Raw genomic sequence first — 24,027 nt, 5'->3', positions numbered from 1 at the left:
GCAATGCCAGGTCTGCTTTGCTTCAGGACCTTGGACAGCACCTCGTTACTTTGTGTTCTACAACACGGCGGCCATTACAGACCATGGCGGTGGGTTTACCAATCAGCGTTCCGTCCTCTGACGTCATCACGTTCCAATCCAATAACTCGCTACATTGTTTCCAAATTCTAATTTAATTTTCAAAATAAAGTCGAATGTTCTTCTGCAGAGTCATTTGCAGAAAAATTATTTCGCGGATTAACCCCTTAGCGCCGGCCGTACGAAAAAATACGGACTCTCGGTGCCTCGTCCTTGGCTCAGAGGGGCCGCATATTTGCATGACTTGCCCCCCAATGCACCTGCGCTGAGAGCATGCGCCCTGCCGCTCCCCGCACACTTACCGTTCCCTAACAGAAAGCTCCCAATTGGTCCTTGCGATAAAGGCCTCCATCAGGGGAGTACAGGCAGTACACCTGTAAGGGGCCTGGATGGCAACCCCCCTTTTTCTTTTTCTTTTGTAAGAGGCCCGGAGGTCCCCAGATGGCAAACCCCCCCCCCCCCTTTTTTTTATAACATTTTTTTTTATATATTTTTATTTTTTGTTTTTATTAAAGGGCCCAGAGGTCCTCAGGGCCCCGGATGGCAACCCCCCCCCTTTTTTTTTATAAAAAAAATGTTTTACATTTTTATTTATATATATATATATATATATATATTTTTATTATTTCTTTTTTTTTTTTTTTTATTAAAGGGCCCCGGATGGCAACCCCATTTAAAAAAAAAAAAAAAAAAATTTATAACATTTTTTATATATATATATTTTTATTAGAGGTTCACAGGGCCCTGGATGGCAAACCCCCCCTTTTTTTTATAAAAAAAAATGTTTTAATTTTTTTTTTATAGATATTTTTTTATTCCTTTTTTTTTATTTTTATTAAAGGGCCCAGAGGTCCCCAGGGCCCCGGATGGCTAACCCCCTTTTTTTTTATATATAGATTTTGTTATTATTTATTTTCTTTTTTTGTAAGGGGCCCAGAGGTTTTTGTTCGTCAGCACCCAAAGCCCCCTGACCTCAACTCGCCGCAACGGCAGCACCTCCCCGCTTCTCAATTTGTGGCACCCCCTGCTTCTCAATTCGTGGCACCCCCCACTTCTCATCAATTCGTGGCAGCTGCCCCCCGCTTCTCAATTTGAGGCGGCAGCACCCCCCCTCCCAGGTTCTCTGCTCCAGGGGGCCCATGCCTGAAGCTGTACAAGGGGCCCCATAATTCCTGATGGCGGCCCTGCTTGCGATCGGGAGGTTTTCGGACCACGTGACAGCCAATGACGGCCACTGGTCTCACGAGATCTTAAGCCACGCCTCGCCTCCCGGCGTCATAAAACTCCTAAAGGGCTGGGAGGAGCCAATTAAGAGATTAATCGATGATTCAGTAATCAGAAAGGTCGACAGTGTTATATCAGTTAACCTCTGACCCCTGAGACAAAAAAAAGCTACAAATGTAACCTTTTATTGTACAAAGAAATTATAAAATAAAAAAATTACCGTATTTATCTGCCTATAGCGCGCACCGGCGTATAGCGCGCACCCCTAATCTAGACGTGAAATTCCTGGAATTTTTTGTTTTATTACTTACAGTTTTGGTGTCTTGCCCGGCGTCCATCGGCGGCCTTGTCCGGTCCGGCGTACGTCTGCGGCCTTCGTGGTGTCCACCCCGCTTCTCCCACGCTGTCTCTGAGCCGATCCCCGCTTCCCGTACTGTGTTTGAACGCCGCCGCCGACATATACCAAGCGCAGTACACTCGGGCACGATCGGCCATGCTCAAACACAGTGCGGGAAGCGAGTATCTGCTTATATCGCACACCCATGATTTTGCCCTGATTTTAAGGGCAAAAAACTGCGCGGTATACGCCGATTAAATACGGTATCTTTTTTTTTTTTTTTTTTTTAGACAAATGATTGAATCTGATGTGTCCAAGCAATGGCACTGACCAAGTCTTTTCAGATGGTTCAAAACAAACGCGATGATGTAATGTCAGATGAGAAGCTCATTAGTATTTGATTGGATGAGCTGACCGCATTTAACCCCATATGGGAGTCTTGGCATCGGGATAAACTGCAGCATTTGGACTTTATTAGGGCTGGGGAACAAAATCGATTTGAATCGAGTTGGTAGGTCAAATCGATTCAGATTTTGACCAAATCAATTTTTTAGCTTTTTTTTTTTCCATAGGATCGGCGCTCCGCGGACTAGGCCGAAGCCGCAGCCTCGCCGAAAAAATCCTGCCTGCAGCTTGCCGCTATCCTGGGAAAAGGCTGCAAGGCCGGACGCCGCTGACTAGACCAAAGCCGTGGCCTCGCGGCCTTGTCCCAAGATCGCGGCGAGCTGCGGGCAGGATTTTTTAGGCGATGCTGCGGCTTCAGCCAAGTCCGCGGCCTTTTCACAGGATCACGGCAAGCTTCGGGCAGGATTTTTTAGGCGAGGCTGCGGCTTCGGGCCTAGTCCGCGGCCTTTTCCCAGGATCGCGGCGAGCTGCTGACAGGATTTTTTAGGCGAGGCTTCGGCCTAGTCCGTGGCCTTTTCCCAGGATCGCGGGGAGCTGCGGGCAGGATTTTAATAAGCGTTTATTGATTGGTTTTTCGCAGAAGTTATACCGTCTACAAAATAGGGGATAGTTTTATGGCATTTTTATTAAAAAAAAATGTTTTTACTAGTAATGGCGGCAATCAGCGATTTTTATTGTGGCGGACACATCGGACACTTTTGATGCTATTTTGGGACCATTGTCATTTATACAGCGATCAGTGCTATAAAAATGCACTGGTTACTGTGTAAAGGACACTGGCAGGGAAGGGGTTAACCACTAGGTTAAGTGTCTTAGGGAGTGATTCTAACTGTTAGGGGGCGTAGCTACGAGTGACACGACACTGATCGCTGTTCTCGATGACAGGGAGCAGACGATCAGTGTCCTGTCACTAGGCAGAACAGGGAAATGCCTCGTTTACACAGGCACAGGAGCATTGGCGGACATCGAGTCCACGGGTCCCGCGGTGCATGGTCACGGAGCTCGCGGCAGAGGAGCACGTGCCCGCACGGCGGCAAATTTAAAGGGACGTACAGGTACGTGTCTTCGCGCAGTCGTGCCATTCTGCCGACGTAAATTCAGTTAACGACCGCTCGGAACTTATGACCAGCTCTCCCATTTGAACGACGCGCTATACATCTTTCTATTGTACATTTGTGTTCCGTATTTATGCAAATTAACCACTTCCATACCGCGCAAATTCCAGCACTCCTCTCCTACATGTAAAAGGTTAGGTTACTATGTAGCCAGACAGTACCGGGCCCCTCAGTTCTGAGGGGCCCTATAGCACTGTCACGGTCTGCTATGCAGCTACACCATTGGCTAAAGAACTAAAGTTGCCATCACACTGCATTGTGTCATAATAAACTCGGCTCTGATTACTTTGTCCCTCCTCCTTTTCCTTTTTTCTGATTGTCAGACGCACCATCCTGAGTTTACCCCTCGGGGACTTTTTAATTAAAAACCCAAATGAGTCTGTCTCTGTGACTCGGTGTTTGAAGTAGAAGCCGATAGTGATTGGATTTGCCCCTCAGGTATGGCAGAGATGATAGAAAATAGGAACCGAGACTAAAAATAGCGGCTAACACTCACTAGACATATAGTGCAAAACGTATAACAAATAGTATATAATAAATAAATAGTGTGGGCGCACATTACGCCGCCGTAGCGCAAACACCGTACGCCACGCCGGCGGAGAGGCAAGCATTGAATTCAGCAAGCCAGTGCTCCCAACGCTGCGCCAGTGTGGCGTAGAATTCGAAGGCGTAGGGCGGCGTAGGTGGAAGTGGTCGTGACCCATGCAAATGAGGCATGACCCCATGCAAATGATGGGCCGAGCGCCAGACAGATACGTATTACGAACTGCGCCGTGACGTGGACGCATCCCCCTGCGCCTGCTCACAACCACAACGGAACAACTGTCTAAACTACGCCGGATCACTTCGTACGGCGTGAACGTAACCTACGCCCAGCCAGACACACGTCCAACGTAAAATACGCCGGCTTGTGTTCCCTGGTGCAGACCTTTGCATGTCTGTTGCTGGGTTGCGCCTCCTTTATGCGGAATAACTTTACGCCGGGTGTACAACTTACGCGCACCTCGTGTAGCCTACGTCGGGCGCACACAGGTTCGTGAATCGCCGTATTTCCCTCATTTGCATGTTTGAATGGCTAATCAATGGGAGCGGCACCATGCACCCAGCCTAAATGTGCGCCCACCCTACGCCGGCGTAAGCAAGATACGTCGGCGGGGTGTAGCCTGGTTTTAGGCGCATATCTGTTTGTGGGTCTGGCGCACAGATACGTCGGCGCACATTTGCACTTACGTCGGCGTAACTTGTTTTTTCGTCGGCGTAAGTGCTTTGTGAATCTGGGCTAATGTGAATAAATGAATGAACTGTCCATAAAACTGATGTAGCGATACAACAAAATCCCATAAAAATGTCCAACGACAATAATAAGTAATGGATGGAAAAAACATGCAGTGATCATAAAATGAAAGGATTATAAATAATCATATACAAAAAATAGTCCACTGTGAAACTGAAATCACTGAAGTAGAAGAAAAGACACCCATGTGAGGGCATAGAAGGGTTTTGACTTTGCCTTTCATTGTAAGATCCACTCACTATATGACAAGATTGGCACATGTACCAGTAGACATGTGCATTTTTTTTTGTTCCGTTTCATCTGCACAACAAAAGTTTTCGTATTTTTTTGTTCCGTTTCGTCTCGTTCCGTAGGTTCGTAAAGATTTGTAATTTCGTAAGACTCAAGTTTTCCTATTCGGACCCGTTCGTATTTCCGGGATTTCTTAGGCCAGGCTGCGGCTTCGGGCCTTGGCACTCAATGATGCTCCTTAAAGTGGGGGTTCACCCTATCGACCAAAAAAAAAATATTTTTTTTCTTTTACCTTAAAATCAGGCATTGTAGCGCGAGCTACAGTATGCCTGTCCCGAATTTTTTACCCCCGTACTCACCTTGTAGTCGTCGATCGAAGATACCGGGGAATGGGCGTGCCTATGGAGACGGAGGATGATTGACGGCCGGCTCTGGCGCGTCACGCTTCTCCGGAAATAGCCGAAATAGGCTTGGTCTTCACGACGCGTGCGCATAGCCTGTGCGCAGGCACCGTGAAGAGCCGAGACCTACTCCGGCTGTCTTCGGGGAGAGTGACGTGCCAGGGCCGGCCGTCAATCATCCTCCCTCTCCATAGGCACGCCCATTCCCCGTGGGAGCCGAAATCTACGATGTCGGATTACAAGGTGAGTCCGGGGTTAAAAAAATCGGGACAGGCATACTGTAGCTCGCGCTACAATGCCTGTCTCGATGGTAAAATGTGTCGGGGGGGGGGTGAACTACCGCTTTAAGCCTCACCCCTGCTGACCTGCTAGGTCCCTGGCTTGGCACTCACTGATGCTCCTCAAGTGTCACCTCTGCTGACCCGCTAAGTCCCTGGCTTGGCACTTGCTGAAGTTTTCCCATTTCTACACCGTCCCCGGCTGGTGAGAAGACTGCTCTGGTACTGGCTCCAGTATACTCACAGTGGTCTACGGTAACAAAGTGGATGGTCCTTAGTGGCGACAGCTTCCCCCCTACCCCCGACCAGAACTGGTTCCCCGTCCGGCTGAACCGTTACTCTCGGTTGGACTCCAATTCTGCAGTCCCAACCCTTCTCTGCTTCTCCTGCTTCTGGATAGGCCCCTTAGACAGCCTAGCAGCCAGATAGGCATCAGGCTTCTGGCCTAGCAGCCCGGGGCAGTATAATATTTGTCCACCCAGTTAGCCATCTAAGTAGGGGTAGAGTTAGGGTTAGGGGTAGGGTTAAGCACTTTCCCAGACTTGTTCATTCCCCGCCTTAGTTGGGGTAGGCGGTACACTTTGGTGGGGGTGGGTAAGCCACGCCTCGTGACCATTGACCTCTGGGAACCCGCCTTCTGACCTTTGACCTCTGGGGGAGGTCCCTATTCCAATTCCTGAGTCCTAGATTTATTATCCAAGGGGAAATCCTAACCCTTACCCTTAATCCTAACTCCCCTAACCCTACCCCTAAGCCTAATCCTAACTCTACCCCGATCACCTGACTCCACCCAAATAAATAGGCTCTCCCAGCAGGCCAAGGGGCTAAAGAAACCCCCTGCCAATTGGCTGAGACACCCCATCCATTCATAACCTGTCCTTGCTTTGTCTATCTCAGTGATGGCGAACCTTGGCACCCCAGATGTTTTGGAACTAATTTCCCATGATGCTCCACTACACTGCAGATTGCATGAGCATCATGGGAAATGTAGTTCCAAAACATCTGGGGTGCCAAGGTTCGCCATCACTGGTCTATCTAATGTCACCAGCATAACTCCACCTAGTGACAGAAGAGAGAAGGTGCAGCAAGTCCGGAACTAGAGAGAAATCAGTGGATCTACTAACAATTAACCAGGGCAACTACCACCTGGCAAACAAAATTTATTAGCCTAAACACCAGGGTGCTACATCGAGGTATAACTCAACAATATCCTGCAAGATCAGATGGATGGTTGGAGATCACCCGGCCATAACATGGATGGAGGAGTTTCACTTGAGGCAAACAGACTCCCAAAACCGGCAGACATCAATAGGGAAAGCCGTTCCCAAAGATATGTATAGAGAACAAACGCACACACATAGCATAAAACTGCATAAAAATTTTAATATAAAAAGCAATAAAATCCAAGTTGGGATCAGAAAGGATTGCTCGTGGAGTAATTGCTACCCATTCTGATCCCAACTTGGATTTTATTGCTCGAATCAAGTGGATTTCTGTTTTGCTGCTTTTTATATTAAAAATTGTAATCACTATGGGCCAGATTCAGAGAGGTTTACACCGGCGTATCAGTAGATACGCCATCGTAACTCTGAATCTGCGCCGTCGTACATTTAAGTGTATCCTCAAATTGAGATACACTTAAATGTAGCTAAGATACGACCGCCTGCGCCGTCGTATCTTAGCTGTCTAGTTCCGCCGGCCGCTAGGGGCGTGAACGCCGATTTACGCCTAGAATGTGTAAATCAGCGAGATACGCCTATTCACGAACGTACGCTTGCCCGTCGCAGTAAAGATACTCTGTTTACGTAAGGCGTTTTCAGGCGTAAAAAGCTGGCCTAGCCAATGTTAAGTATGGCCGTCGTTCCCACATCGAATTTTGACAATTTTACGTCGTTAGCGTAAGTCGTCCGTGAATGGGGCTGGACGTCATTTACGTTCACGTCGAAACCAATAAGTCCTTGCGGCTTACTTTGGAGCAATGCACACTGGGATATGTCCACGGACGGCGCATGCGCCGCTCGTTAAAAACGTCAATCACGTCGGGTCACGATTCATTAACATAAAACACGCCCCCCTGTTCCTCATTTGAATTAGGCGCGCTTAGGCCGGCCCATTTACGCTACGCCGCCGTAACTTAGGAGGCAAGTGCTTTGTGAATACAGCACTTGCCTCTCTGACTTACAGCGGCGTAGCGTATATGCAATACGCTACGCCTGCACAAAGTTAAGCCAGTCTTTCTGAATCTGGGCCTATGTGTGGCCATTTGTTCTGCATACATATGTTCGGAAACGGCCTTCCCTATTGATGTCTGCTGGTTTTGGGAGTCTGTTGCACTATTTATTTATTTGTTATACGGCACAGATGACGTCAGAGCTCCCACAATGCACCGCGTTCAGGCCTTGCCGCTGTGACCGCATGTGGGATCGCATCTGCATGCACCTGACTGCCATCTGCACGTGGGCCGGTGGTGGGCAGGCGGTGAGTGTGAAGTGGCAGAAGATTTCCGCTGTAACTACATTTCATATCTCTCAGATTTCATTACCATCGCTCCCACGGGGCAGTTTATAGCGAGTAGCCGATTGTGTTGTTTATGGATTGTGCGCCATTAGCTCAGTAATGTGTCTCACCGCTGTCTGTTTAATTTCTCTCTTAAGAATCTCCGCTAAATGGATTAACTATTACTGTGGTGGCAGAGATAAGCCGCAGCGAGCAGAGAGTGTGCGCCGGGGCCAATGTCAGTGATCCAAGGTCCCTTGTGTAGCATTGGGGGATAAACTATATGACCAAAAGTATGTGAACCCCATTCCAGATGATGAAGTTCAGGTGTCTCCAGTGAAGGGTCCTGAAAATACTCCATGATACAAAGACATTTTAGATCAGGGGTCTCCAAACTATCTAAACAAAGGGCCAGTTTACTGTCCTTTAGACTTTCGAATTGTAGCCAGTGGGAGTGGAAAATGTCCCAACTTCAGTAATTCCCTATCGTTTGTTTCAGTGGGAGTAATTGTGCCTCATCGTTGGTGTCAGCGGGAGGAATTGTGCCCCATCATTGGTGTCATTGGTAGGAATTGTGCCCCATCATTGGTGTCAGTGGGGGGAATAGTGTCCCATCATTGGTGTCAGTGGGAGGAATAGTGCCCCATCATTGGTGTCAGTGGGAGGAATAGTGTCCCATCATTGGTGTCAGTGGGAGGAATAGTGTCCCATCATTGGTGTCAGTGGGAGGAATAGTGCCCCATCATTGGTGTCAGTGGGAGGAATAGTGTCCCATCATTGGTGTCAGTGGGAGGAATAGTGTCCCATCATTGGTGTCAGTGGGAGGAATAGTGTCCCATCATTGGTGTCAGTGGGAGGAATAGTGTCCCATCATTGGTGTCAGTGGGAGGAATAGTGCCTCATCGTTGGTGTCAGTGGAAGTAATAGTGACCCATTGTTGGTATCATTGAGAGGAATTGTGGCCCATCATCGGTGTCAGTTGAAGTAATAGTGACCTATCGTTGGTATCATTGAGAGGAATTGTGGCCCATCATTATTGTCAGTGGGAGGAATTGTGCCCCAACATTGGTGTCATTGAAAGAAATTGAACCCCTTTATTCGCGTCCAGGGCAGCCATCACAAGTTTTGGGGCTCCTTACACAGCCTTAGGCAGGGCCCCCCTGGAGCAGAGAACCGGGGGGCGGGGGGTGTTGATGAAAAAAAACAAGTATAATCTCTTCTCTCCTGGCGCAAGATAATAAGTGGGGGGGGGCCTAAGTGGGGGGGGGGGGCCTTCGGGCCCCTTACAAGTGTAATGCAAAAAAACAAAGCGTAAGGGGCCCATTGAGCTCCTTACAGGTGTAATGCAAAAAAATTATAAATAAATAATAAAAAAAAAAAAAACAGGAGGGGGCCAGCCAGACCTAAAAGGGGCCATGGGGACCATTGGGCCCCTTACAGGTGTAATGCAAAAAAAAATAAAAAATCAGGCGTCCAATAATAGCAGCGATGACATGAAGAGGACAGGAGAAGAATTTGAGGACTAGGAAGGAGCGTGGAGGACGGCGCTGACCCAAGAAAGGTCAGTGCCGGGCGGGCAAACTGGCAGCATTTGATAGGGCAAACTGGCAGCATTTGATGGGGAAAACTGGCGGCTATTGATGGGGCAAAGTGGCGGCATTTGATGGGGCAAACTGGCGGCATTTGATGGGGCAAACTGGCGGCTATTGATGCGGCAAACTGGTGGCAATTTATGGGGCAAACTGGCGGCTATTGATGGGGCAAAATGGGGGCTATTGATGCAGCAAATTGGTGGCAATTTATGGGGCAAACTGGCGGCTATTGATGGGGCAAACTGGCGGCATTTGATGGAGCAGACTGGCGGCATTTGGGGCAAACTGGCCGCGTTTGATGGGGCAAACTGGAGGCTATTGATGGGGCAAACTGGCTGCATTTAATGGGGAAAACTGGCAGCATTTATTGGGGCAAACTGGTAGCTATTGATGGGGCAAACTGGCGGCATTTGATGGGGCAAACTGGCAGCTATTGATGGGGAAAATTGGCGGTTTTTGATGGGGCAAACTGGCAGCATTTGATGGGACAAACTGGCAGCATTTGATGGGACAAACTGGCAGCATTTGATGGGGAAAATTGGCAGTTATTGATGGGGCAAACTGGCGGCATTTGATGGGGCAAACTGGCAGCATTTGATGGGACAAACTGGCAGCATTTGATGGGACAAACTGGCAGCATTTGATGGGGAAAATTGGCGGTTATTGATGGGGCAAACTGGCGGCATTTGATGGGGCAAACTGGCAGCATTTGATGGGACAAACTGGCAGCTATTGATGGGGCAAACTGGTGGGCACAGTGGCTGCAATTAATAAAAATTGTTTTCTTTTCAGTTTGTTTGCGCCCCCCAACAAAAAAAAAAATTGAGCACCAGCCGCCACTGTTAAGTAGGCTTTATATTAATGGTCATGGGGGACAACTCTATATTAATGGCCATAGTGGAACTCTATGATAACCATGGTTTTTGGAATGAGATATCCAGCTCCATAAAGGAGATTGGACCAGTTGTGTGTGGGGGAGGGGCCTTCACAGGGGCCCCATATTTGGAATTTATGTTCTGTCTACAGTACGGCCGGTATAAGTGACGGGATAAAAGGTCTTGCGGTTGTAATGTGAAGACAATCAGCGGATGTCTTATATTGAGTTGCTGTGCGGCTCGGAGAATTTCTCACTGTACACTTTATATTCCTCTGTACGCCTATCAGCAGATTTATTATGGAAATGAATGTTTCTGTGACCTCCAGGGATGCAGATGAAGCGCCTCCCATGTGCAGCCATGTAGAAATGTCCGGCCATTTATGCTGATTTCTCTTCACTGATTTTTACTGCGAAACGGAAAACAAAGACGGAACGTGAATTCAGAGAGCAAAATAACGAGGACGGGAAAAGAGAATCTGTCATCTGCACACAACAGTGGCCCGGATTCAGTAACAATTGCGCTTTTTTTACGGAGGCGCAGGTCAATGTTTTTGCCCTGCGCCCCCGCAATTTTTTTGCGCTGCCCTCGATTCACGGAGCAGAAGCTCCGTAAATTGCGCCGGCGTAAGCGCGCGCAATGTAAATGATCCCGTAGGGGGCGGGAATCATTTAAATTAGGGGCGTTTCCGCGCCGATCGTAGAGCGCATGCTCCGTTGGGAAACTTTCCCGACGTGCATTGCGGCAAATGACGTCGCAAGGACGTCATTTGCTTCAAAGTGAACGTGAATGGCGTCCAGTGCCATTCACGATTCACTTACGCAAACTACGTAAATTTCGCAAAGCGGGAACGACGGGTATACGTAACATTGCGGCAAATGACGTCGCAAGGACGTCATTTGCTTCAAAGTGAACGTGAATGGCGTCCAGTGCCATTCACGATTCACTTACGCAAACTACGTAAATTTCGCGAAGCGGGAACGACGGGTATACGTAACATTGCGGCAAATGACGTCGCAAGGACGTCATTTGCTTCAAAGTGAACGTGAATGGCGTCCAGTGCCATTCACGATTCACTTACGCAAACTACGTAAATTTCGCGAAGCGGGAACGACGGGTATACGTAACATTGGCAAAAACCGCCGTACGGAAACAACGTAAATTGCGTACGCAGGGCTCGCGCAACGTTGTGAATCGGTGTTAGTATGCAATTTGCAATTTGCAATAACAAGAGCCTTATGCCGCGCATATCTTAGGCTGCAGTCGGCGTAACGAGGTTCCTGAATCAGGAGCATTCGTTACGCCGGGGCAAGTAAGCAATTGCGCTGTGTAACCTATGGTTACACAGGCGCAATTGCTTCTTGAATCCAGGCCAGTGTTGCCAACCTACCAGATTGAAATTTACTGGCACGACACCTGAAATTTACTGGCACAGCCACGTTTTTACTGGCATTTCACAAAAGTTACTAAATTAAATTTTTCAATATTTAGGCTACAAACAAGTACGCTGGGCAAATAGCAATGTGATTTAAGGTAGATAATATTAAGGTAAACAAACATATTTTTGTTATTTTCGATATAATAAGGGCAAATTATTTAGTCACGTCACCCCCTGCCTCCATCCCCCTCTGCCACCAACACCCCCTGCCTTCACCCCCTCTGCAGTGCCACAATCTCCCCCAGCCTCCATCCCCCTCTGCCACCAACACCCCCTGCCTTCACCCCCTCTGCAGTGCCACAATCTCCCCCAGCCTCCATCCCCCTCTGCCACCAACACCCCCTGCCTTCACCCCCCTCTGCAGTGCCACAATCTCCCCCAGCCTCCATCCCCCTCTGCCACCAACACCCCCTGCCTTCACCCCCCTCTGCAGTGCCACAATCTCCCCCAGCCTCCATCCCCCTCTGCCACCAACACCCCCTGCCTTCACCCCCCTCTGCAGTGCCACAATCTCCCCCAGCCTCAATCCTCCTCTGCCACCAACACCCCCTACCTTCACCCCCCTCTGCAGTGCCACAATCTCCCCCAGCCTCCATCCCCCTCTGCCACCAACACCCCCTGCCTCCATCCCCCTCTGCAGTGCCACAATCTCCCCCAGCCTCCATCCCCCTCTGCCACCAACACCCCCTGCCTTCACCCCCCTCTGCAGTGCCACAATCTCCCCCAGCCTCCATCCCCCTCTGCCACCAACACCCCCTGCCTCCATCCCCCTCTGTGGTGCCACCAACAACCCCTGTCTCCATCCCCCACCCTCTGCGATGCCACCATCCCCCTCTGCGGTGCCACCAACACCCCCTGCATCCAATCACCCCCTGCCACTAACACCCCCTGCCTCCAATCTCCCCCAGACCCCCTGCCTCCAATCACCCCCTGCCTCCATCGTCCACTGCCTCCATCCCCATCTGCGGTGCCCCCAGACCCCCTGCCTCCAATCTCCCCCAGACCCCCTGCCTCCAATCACCCCCTGCCTCCATCGTCCCCTGCCTCCATCCCCCTCTGCGGTGCCAGTTTCATTCCGGGACACTGTATTGTCCTGGAATGAAGGTGCCCGGGACATACCTGCAAAATGCGGGACTGTCCAGGGCAATCCGGGACACGTGGTCACCCTACACTAACACCCCCTGCCTCCACCCCCCCTCTGCGGTGCCACCGCAGCCACCATCACCCCCTGCCTCCAATCTCAATTGCGCAGTTCCAAGCCGAACCAATCTCAGCTATTTTTACTGGCACATTTCCACAACCACGGACATTTACGAACGGGGGGGGGGGGGAATATCCGTTTTTATGAACTGTCCCTAAAAAGACGGACGGTAGGCAACACTGGCACACAACCAGCTACAACAGTGGAGCTCATCTCCCCTCCCCCAGTGATTAGACTGTACATTGCAACTTTGTAGAAGGAGGAGGAGGCATTTCCTCAGTCTCCCCTCCCCCCCCCCCCAGTGATTAGACTATACATTGTAACTTTGTAGAAGTAGGAGGAATCATTTCCTCAGTCTCTCCTCCCCCATTGTAACTTTGTAGCAAGCCATAAGATAAGAGGCTGCAGCCTTAAATTATTAGCACCCTCTGGTGGGTGAATGTTGGTTTGGTAAAGTTGATTAACAATGGTTGTCTTGCCGTGTTTTGGATACTTGTAAAGCCAGAAATATATCCGGGGTGTCGTTGTGCGCAGCGGGGGGGTAATGGCAGCGATGCGGATGATGATACCTCCGGCTCTTTGTGAATAATAGATGATGGTTCTACCTTGGGACAAGTGAAAGGCGGTCAGAGCGGAGGAGAACGGAATCGCAGGAGGAGGGTCGGTCGGCCATTGTGCTGGACCTCATCATCCCAGTATGATCCAGGCCCCTCCGAAAGAAAACACTTTCTGGTCTTTTTTCATTTGTTTAGCAAAAAGAAACCACAGTGGTGATTAAATGCCACCAAAAGAAAGCTCCATCTGTCTAAAAAAAAATTATAAAAATGTCATAGGAGTACAGCGTTGCATGACGGCGCAATTGTCATTCTAAGTGTGAAAGCGCTGAAAGCTGGAACTTGGCCTGGGCAGGAAAGGGGGTGAAAGCAGCCGGTATTGCAGTGGTTAATATAATAGAAACAAAATTCCAAATAACATTTTATTTTCTTGATTATTAAATGCAAATGTATTCTCAGCAATGTCAGTTAGTGATATGCAGTCGGTATGCAGTGGTATGCAGTCAGTATACAGTCAGTATGTAGTCAGTATGCAGTGGTATGCAGTCGGTATGCAGTCGGTATATAGTCAGTATGCAGTCGGTATGTAGTCGGTATGCAGTCGGTATGCAGTCGGTATGTAGTCAGTATGCAGTGGTATGCAGTCGGTATATAGTCAGTATGCAGTCGGTATGCAGTCAGTATATAGTCAGTATGCAGTGGTATGCAGTCAGTATATAGTCAGTATGCAGTCGGTATGCAGTCAGTATATAGTCAGTATGCAGTCGTATGCAGTCAGTATATAGTCAGTATGCAGTGGTATGCAGTCGGAATGCAGTCGGTATGCAGTCAGTATGCAGTCGGTATGCAGTCGGTATGCAGTCGGTATGCAGTCGGTATGCAGTTTGTATGCAGTCAGAATGCAGTCAGTATGCAGTCAGTATGCAGTCAGTATGTAGTCGGTATGCAGTCGGTATGTAGTCGGTATGCAGTAGGTATGTAGTCGGTATGCAGTCGGTATACAGTCGGTATACAGTCGGTATGCAGTCAGTATGCAGTCAGTATGCAGTCGGTATACAGTCAGTATGCAGTTAGTATGCAGTCGTATACAGTCAGTATACAGTCGGTATGCAGTCAGTATGCAGTCAGTATGCAGTTAGTATGCAGCCGGTATACAGTCAGTATGCAGTCAGTATGCAGTCAGTATGCAGTCGGTATGCAGTCGGTATGCAGTCGGTATGCAGCCGGTATACAGTCAGTATGCAGTCGGTATATACCGACACACTGATAAAGTTCAAGAAAAGAGAAGATTATAATATGAGAGGAACCCCCATTTACATCGAGTTGATTAACCTCCAGATTTATAGATTAACATTTCTCCGCTCGTTTTTTATGCTTGAGCGGTGATGAACGCATTTCATACGCCTGTTTGAAGCTTCTTCCAAACGCTGGCGCTTGTCATAGCGAATCCCCTCCCCCTCCGCCTCAGTAGGTCCTGCGGGTGGGATTGGAATTTTCTTCTTTTTTTTTTTAGAGCCAACCAAAAATCTACAACTAGGTCACCTCATCAGACCACGATGGTCCTTCTTTAGAAAGTGTTAATTTCCCTGAAGTTTTCACAAAAATTGGGAGCAAAATGCATTAGAGTCCATTGCAAAGGAGACGATAAGGCTTCACTCTCCCGATTCACTTCACCTCTCTGTACTCAGGCTCACCCTAGAGGATCACAATCAATCGCCAACTGCTAGGAGTGCCGGCTGGGAACGGAGCTCGTCTCGGCTCCAAACATCAGCATGTAGTGAAGGCAGGCATGTACTGGCCATTGGGACTACCAGGAGTTTCCCGGTGGGCCGATGGCTCAGTGGGCCGGTTTCAGTGACAGCCAGTGGCGTCACTAGGGGCAGGTTTTTAGGGGCTATAGCTATAGCCCCAAATCTGGGGCTCATATCCCAGAGTCCCAGGGGTTCCCAAACACAGGGCCACAACCCACTACCGGGCCATGGCCTCTCTGCATCATATCTTATTGTCCGCCCTATCTCTGGTGACCCTGATGTAAGTGGGGGGCTCTCTGGGGACCCAGATGCAAGACTGAGGCTCTCTGGGGACTCTGATGTAAGGGGGGGCTCTCTGTGGACTCTGTTGTAAGGGGGGGCTCTCTGTGGACTCTGATGTAATGGGGGCTCTCTGGGAGCCCTGATGTAAGGAGAGGCTCTCTGGGGGCCCTGATATAAGGAGAGGCTCTCTGGGGGCCCTGATATAAGGAGAGGCTCTCTGGGGGCCCTGATGTAACGAATAGGCTCTCTGGGGGCCCTTATGTAAGGAGAGGCTCTCTGGGGGCCCTCGATGTAAGGGGGACAGTCTGGGGACCCTGATGTAAGCAGGGGGCTCTCTGTTGACCCAGATGCAAGACTGAGGCTCTCTGGGGGCCCTCGATGTAAGGGGGGCAGTCTGGGGACCCTGATGTAAGCAGGGGGCTCTCTGTTGACCCAGATGCAAGACTGAGGCTCTCTGTGGACTCTGATGTAAGGGGGGCTCTCTGGGGGCCCTGATGTAAGGAGAGGCTCTCTGGGGGCCCTCGAAGTAAGGGGGACAGTCTGGGGACCCTGATGTAAGCAGGGGGCTCTCTGGGGACCCAGATGCAAGACTGAGGCTCTCTGGGGACTCTGATGTAAGAGGGGGCTCCCTGTGGACTCTGATGTAAGGGGGGCTCTCTGGGGGCCCTGATATATGGAGAGGCTCTCTGGGGCCCTGATATAAGGAGAGGCTCTCTGGGGGCCCTGATGTAAGGAGAGGCTCTCTTGGGGCCCAGATGCAAGACTGAGGCTCTCTGTGGACTCTGATGTAAGGGGGGGCTCTCGGTGGACTCTGATGTAAGGGGGGCTCTCTGGGGGCCCTGTTGTAAGGGGGGGCTCTCTATGGACTCTGATGTAAGGGGGCTCTCTGGGGACCCTGATGTAAGGAGAGGCTCTCTGGGGGCCCTGATATAAGGAGAGGCTCTCTGGGGGCCCTGCTGTAAGGAGAGGCTCTCTGGGGGCCCTGATGTAAGGAGAGGCTCTCTGGGGGCCCTGATGTAAGGGGGACAGTCTGGGGACCCTGATGCAAGCAGGGGGCTCTCTGGGGACCCTGCAAAAAAAGCAGTTAATACTTGCAGTGGAATGTTTTTACTTATTTTTTTGTGCAATTGCGTATAGTTTACATACTGTTTTTGTGCGTGTTTCAAAAATTAAAGTGGGCTGGTCTGGATGAAGTCCAGGGCCAAATTCTTGTCCCAGTCCAGCCCTGAGTGAAGGAGTGTTCCCTCAAGCCGCACGCACCTCTTTGCAAATCCAGTAATGGAGAAGTGTGTGGCAGTCTCAGCCTTGGCTCCAGCCAGGCCACGCCCCAACGCGTTTTGCTTATGATTAAGCTTTAGGGTGGAGTGAAACCTGTCGGGAACGTCTCGCCTGGCTGGAGCCTAAGCTGAGACTGCCTCATACTTCTCCATTAGTGGTTTTTCAGCTATGCGCGGCTTGAGGGACCCCTTCAATATTTATTTTTTATTTTTTGCCATACTTGCCTTGTTATTACAGTAAAACCTTGGTTGGAGAGTAACTTGGTTTGAGAGCGTTTTGCAAGACAAGCAACATTTTAAAGGTGTCCCCCATCAGAGCCCCCCCACAGCAAGTGTCCCCCATCAGAGCCCCCCCAAAGCAGGTGTCCTCATCAGAGCCCCCCCACAGCAGGTGTCCCCCATCAGAGCCCCCCCACAGCAGGTTCCCTCCATTAGAGCCCCCCACAGCAGGTGTCCCCCATCAGAGCCCCCCCACAGCAGGTGTCCCCATCAGAGCCCCCCCACAGCAGGTGTCCCCATCAGAGCCCCCCCACAGCAGGTGTCCCTATAGATCAGTACTTGTCCAATAGATCCCTGTAGCTCGGGCGCGCAGGGAGCAGAAGCACATTACAGGGGGCGGGGAATAAGTGGCATCTTTGGTTACTAGGAGGGTGGCACTTGGAGAGCATTTCTGGGAGTGCACGGGATGATTGGCAGCAGCTCCGGCCAACCCAGAAGCCTCTCATCACACCGCCTATGGGAGAAGAGCCGACACACACAGAGGGGGCGGGGCAGACAGGAGACAGAATTAGTTAGTGGAGCCTAGTACAGGAACGTGTTCCGGTACTAGGCTCCGCTGTGGTACCCAACCCGGATTCCGGGGACAGCGGGAGGTATGCGCTCTTGTCAGTTGCCAGCGGAGAGAGCAAGCGGGATGGGGAACTGCAGCAGCCGCTACATGCGCTCCGCCTCTGGACACAGACAAGGAGGAGGGAGGGGAGCACTTTGGAGCTTTGGCGCCCCTACCTCTGCAGCGCCTGGGTGCGGAGCACCCCGCGCACCCTGCCTAGGATCGGCCCTGCTTTGATATACAAGTTCTTTGGATTACAAGCATGTTTCTGGAACGAATTATGCTCGCAATCCAAGGTTTTACTGTGTATTCTCGGAAACGTTACAGAAAATGAAACGTCGTTCATTCAGGGGTTCGGATTTACTTTGGATGAAGTCGTCTGTTTTAGAGAAAAGTTAAGATTTAGCGGGCAGAGAGCAGAGAAATTGTAAAGCTCATTACCTCTGCAGATAATCGGCTCACGTCTTCAGCTAATTATCACCGCGCAGATTAAAGTGGGCCATGTCACTTCGAAAAACCTCTTTGGAGATAAATTTATCTCAGCAGCCACATTTCCCTATCAAGTATGATAATATATCAAGAGAAGATGTTTTCTTACTCTGCAAATTTATTAAAATCATTTCACTGATTATCAAAAAGGCATCAAAGATTTCTGCAGAAACATCTACGTTCTGCAATAAATGTGTAGCAAAGAATGTGAACATAAAGTAATGACTGAGTTCAAGTGTCTCCAGTGAAGGGCCCTGGTAATGCTCCACCATACAAAGACATTGTGGACAACTGTGCTCCTCCATACTTGTGGTAGCAGTTTGGTGAAGACCCATTTCTGTTCCAGCATGACTGTGCCCTTGTGTATTCAAAGCCAGCTCCATAAAGACATGGTGTGACCTGTCTAGTTTAGAGGAACTCAAGTGTCCTACACAGAGTCTTGACCTCAACCCTACTGAACACCTTTGGACCTCAAACCTACTTTTGGAAGACCTTTGGTATAAGGTCTTCTCAACCAACATCAATACCTGCCCTTAACTCTACCCAACACCTTTGGGAAGGGGTATTTTCATTCCAAAAGGTGTTCAGTAGGTTTGAGGTCATGGAGGAACTCGAGTGTCCTGCACAGAACCCTGACCTCAACCCTACTGAACACCTTTGGACCTCAAACCTACTTTTGGAAGACCTTTGGCATAAGGTCTTCTCAACCAACATCAATACCTGTCCTTAACTCTACCCAACACCTTTTTGAAGAGGTCTTCTAATCCCAAAGGTGTTGGGTAGAGTTAAGGGCAGGTATTGATGTTGCTTGAGAAGTCCTTATACCAAAGGTCTTCCAGAAGTAGAGTTGAGGTCCAAAGATGTTCAGTAGGGTTGAGGTCAAGGCTCTGTGCAGGACACTCAAGTTCCTCCATGACCTCAAACCTACTGAACACTTTTGGGATGAGGAGATCTCTTCCCAAAGGTGTTGGGTAGAGTTAAGGGCAGGTTTTGATGTTGGTTGAGAAGACCTTATACCAAAGGTCTTTCCAAAAGTCATAGAGGAACTCAAGTCTCCTGTACAGATCCTTGGCCTCAACCCTACTGAACAACTTTGGACCTCAAACCTACTTTTGGAAGACCTTTGGTATAAGGTCTTCTCAACCAACATCAATACCTGCCCTTAACTCTACCCAACACCTTTGGGAAGGGGTCTTTTCATTCCAAAAGGTGTTCAGTAGGTTTGAGATCATGGAGGAACTCGAGTGTCCTGCACAGAACCCTGACCTCAACCCTACTGAACACCTTTGGACCTCAAACCTACTTTTGGAAGACATTTGGTATAAGGTCTTCTCAGTCAACGTCAATACCTGCCCTTAACTCTACCCAACACCTTTGGGAAGAGGTCTTCTCATCCCAAAGGTGTCCTGCACAGAGCCTTGACCTCAACCCTACTGAACATCTTTGGACCTCAACCCTACTTCTGGAAGACCTTTGGTATAAGGTCTTCTCAACCAACCTGCCCTTAACTCTACCCAACACCTTTGAGAGGTCTTCCCATCCCAAAGGTGTTCAGTAGGTTTGAGGTCATGGAGGAACTCGAGTGTCCTGCACAGAGCCCTGACCTCAACCCCGCTGAACACCTTTGGGATGAATTAGAACACCGATTGTGAGCCAGGTCTTTTTTTATTGGTGCCCAACGCTAGACCCAACATGTGAGCCAGATCTTTTCATCCAAAATCAGGACCTGCTCCAGAAGAGTGGAAAGATATTATAGCCATAAAATGAGGGACAGCTTTATATTAATGACCATGGGGGTAGGGGGGCAACTCCATGTTAATGGCCATGACTTTGGAGTGGAATGTCTAACAAGCTCCTATAGGTGTGATGGTCAACCATTTGGCCATATAGTGTATCTTCTTGCTATACATTTTTTGGGGTTAAATTGGAATGAGCCAGGTCTTCTCAACGTAAATCTTGATAAAGACGTGGTTTGACCAGTTTGGTGTGGAGAAACTTGGGTCAGAGCCCTGACCTCAACCCTACTGAACACCTTTGGAATTAATTAGAAGAAAAATTGTGAGCCAGGTCCAACATCAGTACCTGACCTTGCAAATGGGACAAACTATCACAGACACAGGGCTGGTGCAAGGACTTTTTACACCCTAGGCCTACACCCTCTTTTCCCTGCCCATGTATACCCCACCTTTTTAACGAAACGCCCATCAAATGCAGCCTACCAGCGCCCATCAAATGCAGCCTCACAAGCGCCCATCAGTGCAGCCTACCAGTGCCCATCAATGAAGCCTAACAGCGCCCATCAATGCAGCCTAACAGCACCCATCAATGCAGCCTACAATGCTGATCATATAGTGTATCTTATATTGCTGTAAGTTGTTAAAGAAACATAGTCTGTAAAACTATATGCTTGAACTCCAGAAAAGACAAGGTTGGGATCTTTCATGCTCTAGTAATGGTCCTCCTGGCTGCTGTGAAGACGTACTGTATGTTAGCCTTGTAAACTGAAGTTGTGTTGTATACTCTGTAATGGTTTAAAGATAGAATCGAACTTTTTATCCTATCCTAATGATGTTTTTTTGATTTATCTGTTATAACAAAAGTTGAGTCCAGTTGGTTTATATAAGAGCACAGAATGGGGGAAGGAGGGTAACAAACCCCAGGATTTTAATGGTGTTATAAATGGAAACAATATAAAGACAAAATTACAGTAGCAAAAAAAAGAATATTTTTATTATTTCAAATATATCCCTGTCTTTTTGTCATCCCTAGCATAATATACACCTTACCAGAAACTCCTGAAGAAGCTCAAAATAGCGAAACATGTCGAGCGGTATTGTTTGTATACATGCTATGTTGTGGAACATATAATCTTGATATGGATGGTCAAATTTCCTCATGTTTGTTACTTTTGTAATAATAATAAAAAAAAATATTCGATTTTATTGATACTGTAATTGTGTCTTTATATTGTTTTCATTTATAACAACGTTAAAATCCCGGGGTTTGTTCCCCTGTTCCCCCATTCTGTGCTCTTGTGTATATTGGGATGTGGTGTTCCTTCTGATATTTCTGTCCTTATTTGTCCAGTTGGTTTATATAATTACTGATGGTGTTTTTTTTTCTGTTTTCCGGAAGGGCGCCTCGACTGAGCGGATTACCCCAGCCATGTCCCCACTCCGGCTTCCACAAAGAGTGCTCAGCCCCACTGCTAGCATGTGAGTACTCTCAGCAAAGTGGCCTGCTCCCCATGCTATGGACACTCCGCATCATCACGGCTGCATTCCCGGGCCCCTCTATCTCCTCCAACATCCGTGTGCAAACTTCCCATGTCCATCTGCTATGACATACATCCCTGCCGATGATCTGCATGAACATTCCAGAACCACCCTGAGCCCCTACAGCTACCCGCTGAGCACAAACCATGGCTTAGAGGAGCCCTTGCTGAGCAGCATGCATCCGTTAAAGAGTGTAGGGTGCCAATTCGTGGGCGGAGATTGCCACCCTCTTCGAGCATGGCAAGTAGGCAACACGGCACCCGGTGCTATGGCTGAACCCAGGCTGTATCGGAGCTTGGAGAACCTACATTGGGCAGAGTCAAGCGTGTTTGCACACTACAGAAACTTGGATAGCGAATTTATTCTGCACTGTAGAAGCACGCGCAATCTGTCGGAAGGGTTGGGGGAGAACTTGCCTGTCCAGGGCGTGACGGACAAAGTTGCCTTTCACCGGGACCTGCCGATGCCCCCTCTTGCCAAACTTCACCATTGGCTTTTCCCTACAGTGGACGACAAGGTCTCCTACAGTGATGCCAAACGGGAACTGAAAGAAAAGCTCAGAACTCACAGCTCCAAGACCGTGGAGCCCGCTAGGCCTATTCGCCCACAGACTCTGATAGCCGACTGTGTGGCCAGAACCCCGGGGGAAAGGCCATGCCACCACTGTAAACGTATGTTGGCCTGCTGCACACCTTCTGCACTTTCGAATAGCACAAATGCCGTGGTCAGGCATTGCACAAGCTTTTTAGCCCACAGGACTACTCCAGAGCACATAAAGCAGGAGGCCAGGAGACGGCTACAACTACGAAGGCAAAACAGTTCGCCAAACCTGACGCTGTACCAAGGAGAGGCCGGCGGTGGTGGTTTGGTCAAGTCAAAGACTGCCGAGTCCTTCAGTGAGCGGAGACTGTGTCCTGGGAAAGGTTGGGAAACAGACCCCGCTAAAAGGCCAGGCACTAAGGGCAAATTGTACATCCCAACATTCGAAGAGTTCAAGAGAATGCGCAACAAGGAGAAAAACGCCACGACAAAGGGGGACGAGGGTTCGGAAATTGCTGAATCCTTGGCCAAAAATAAGCCGGAGCAAGACTATAAAGATGGAAACTCTCACTGGACAGTTAATACAAACACCCCCAACCACAGGCCAGACCAAGAGACAATGACTATGGAGGATACATCTTTATCCCCGGCCATCGAAAGCAGCGAGACATCGAACCCCCGACCCAGGATGTGTTTGAGCAATGGCAATGCTGACGGCACAGCTCCACTCCCTGTAGAGTATAGCCCATTAGACAACAGAGCTTGCCCTTCATATCGGCCTGCTTTCACCGCTCCCATTTGTTCCAGTCCTGTTCCGAGTTTCCCATTCCAGGCTCTAACCATGCATAGTGAGAAAGACCAGCTTGTGTGTGAACCCCATGATGATGCACGTAGATTGGGTGGATTCCCTGGTGTGGCCGAGCATGGTCATCCTTCTGAAGCCCACTCTTCTTGCTGTCCGTCTTTGATTCTAGAGGCAACTGACTTGTCCGGCTACAGTGCCAAGCTGCAGAAGATGAGGGATGGCCTCATAGGGTCCGCTCTGGACCTCATCAAGAAAAGGTAAATTTATTTCATAAACGGAATGGTATTGTTTTTGTTTTTATTTTTTGTACATTTTAACATCTACTTTATTTTGTGTTGCTATTTTATTTATTTTTTAACCACTTACGGACAGCCCGCCACAGTTTTACGTTGGCTGTTTGATGAGGAATACCGTTGTTATGGTAGCAGCTAGCTACCATAACCCCCGGTATCCGGATACGCCGCAAGATCACTTTTATCAGCAGCGGGAAAGGCCCCCCCCCTGCTGCTCTCCTGTACCCTCCGTCGCTTACCGGTGCCGTCAGCAGCGGCGATCCAGTCCTCTCTCGTTCTGGGTATGGAGATAAGTTAGGGTAATACGGCCCCCACCTGTCTCCATACCATAGCAGGGCGGAAGCGTTGTCAAAACATCACTTCCGCCCAGGGCCGATCCGCCACATAGGCTCACTATGCAAGCCGCATATGTGACATGTCAGCTTAGGGCCCCAGGGAGGTTAGGATCGGCACTGCTTCCGCCCATAGGTCTTAAAGGGACTTTTTATTTTTATCTATTTTTTTAAAATTACATCATTTTATTTATTTATTTTATTGCATTTTAGTGTAAATATGAGATGTGAGGTATTTTTTTTACCTCAGATCTCATATTTAAGAGGACCTGTCATGCTTTTTTTCTATTACAAAGGATGTTTACATTCCTTGTAATAGGAATAAAAAGTGACCCAATTTTTTTTTTTTTTTTTTTTAAACAGTCTAAAAATCAATAAAATCAAGTAAAATAAATAAGAAAAATAAAAAAATTAATTGTAAGCGCCCCGTCCCGACGAGCTCGCGCACAGAAGCGAACGCATACGTGAGCAGCGCCCGCATGTTAAAACGGTGTTCAAACCACACATGTGAGGTATTGCCGCGATCATAGCCCTAGACCACCTCTGTAACTTAAAACATGCAACCTGTAGAATCTTTTAAATGTCGCCTATGGAGATTTTTAAGGGTAAAAGTTTGTCGCCATTCCACGAACGGG

At 48.9% G+C, this 24,027-nt stretch overlaps 1 protein-coding gene across 1 annotated transcript in view; it reads left to right on the top strand.

The window, feature by feature from the left end:
* Window positions 1–24,027, top strand: part of LOC120944268 — a 128,033-nt gene that overhangs the window by 73,776 nt on the left and 30,230 nt on the right. Inside the window, exon 2 of the mRNA XM_040358282.1 lies at window positions 21,283–23,024. Within this exon, the coding sequence (XP_040214216.1) occupies window positions 21,400–23,024 (1,625 nt within the window). The 5' untranslated portion in view covers window positions 21,283–21,399. The remainder of the gene's footprint in view (window positions 1–21,282; window positions 23,025–24,027) is intronic.

The sequence above is a fragment of the Rana temporaria genome, chromosome 6 (genome assembly GCF_905171775.1).
Source record: "Rana temporaria chromosome 6, aRanTem1.1, whole genome shotgun sequence".
NCBI lineage: Eukaryota > Metazoa > Chordata > Amphibia > Anura > Ranidae > Rana > Rana temporaria.
Note: the sequence above shows the minus strand (reverse complement) of the source record. Positions and strands in the feature narration are given on the sequence as shown.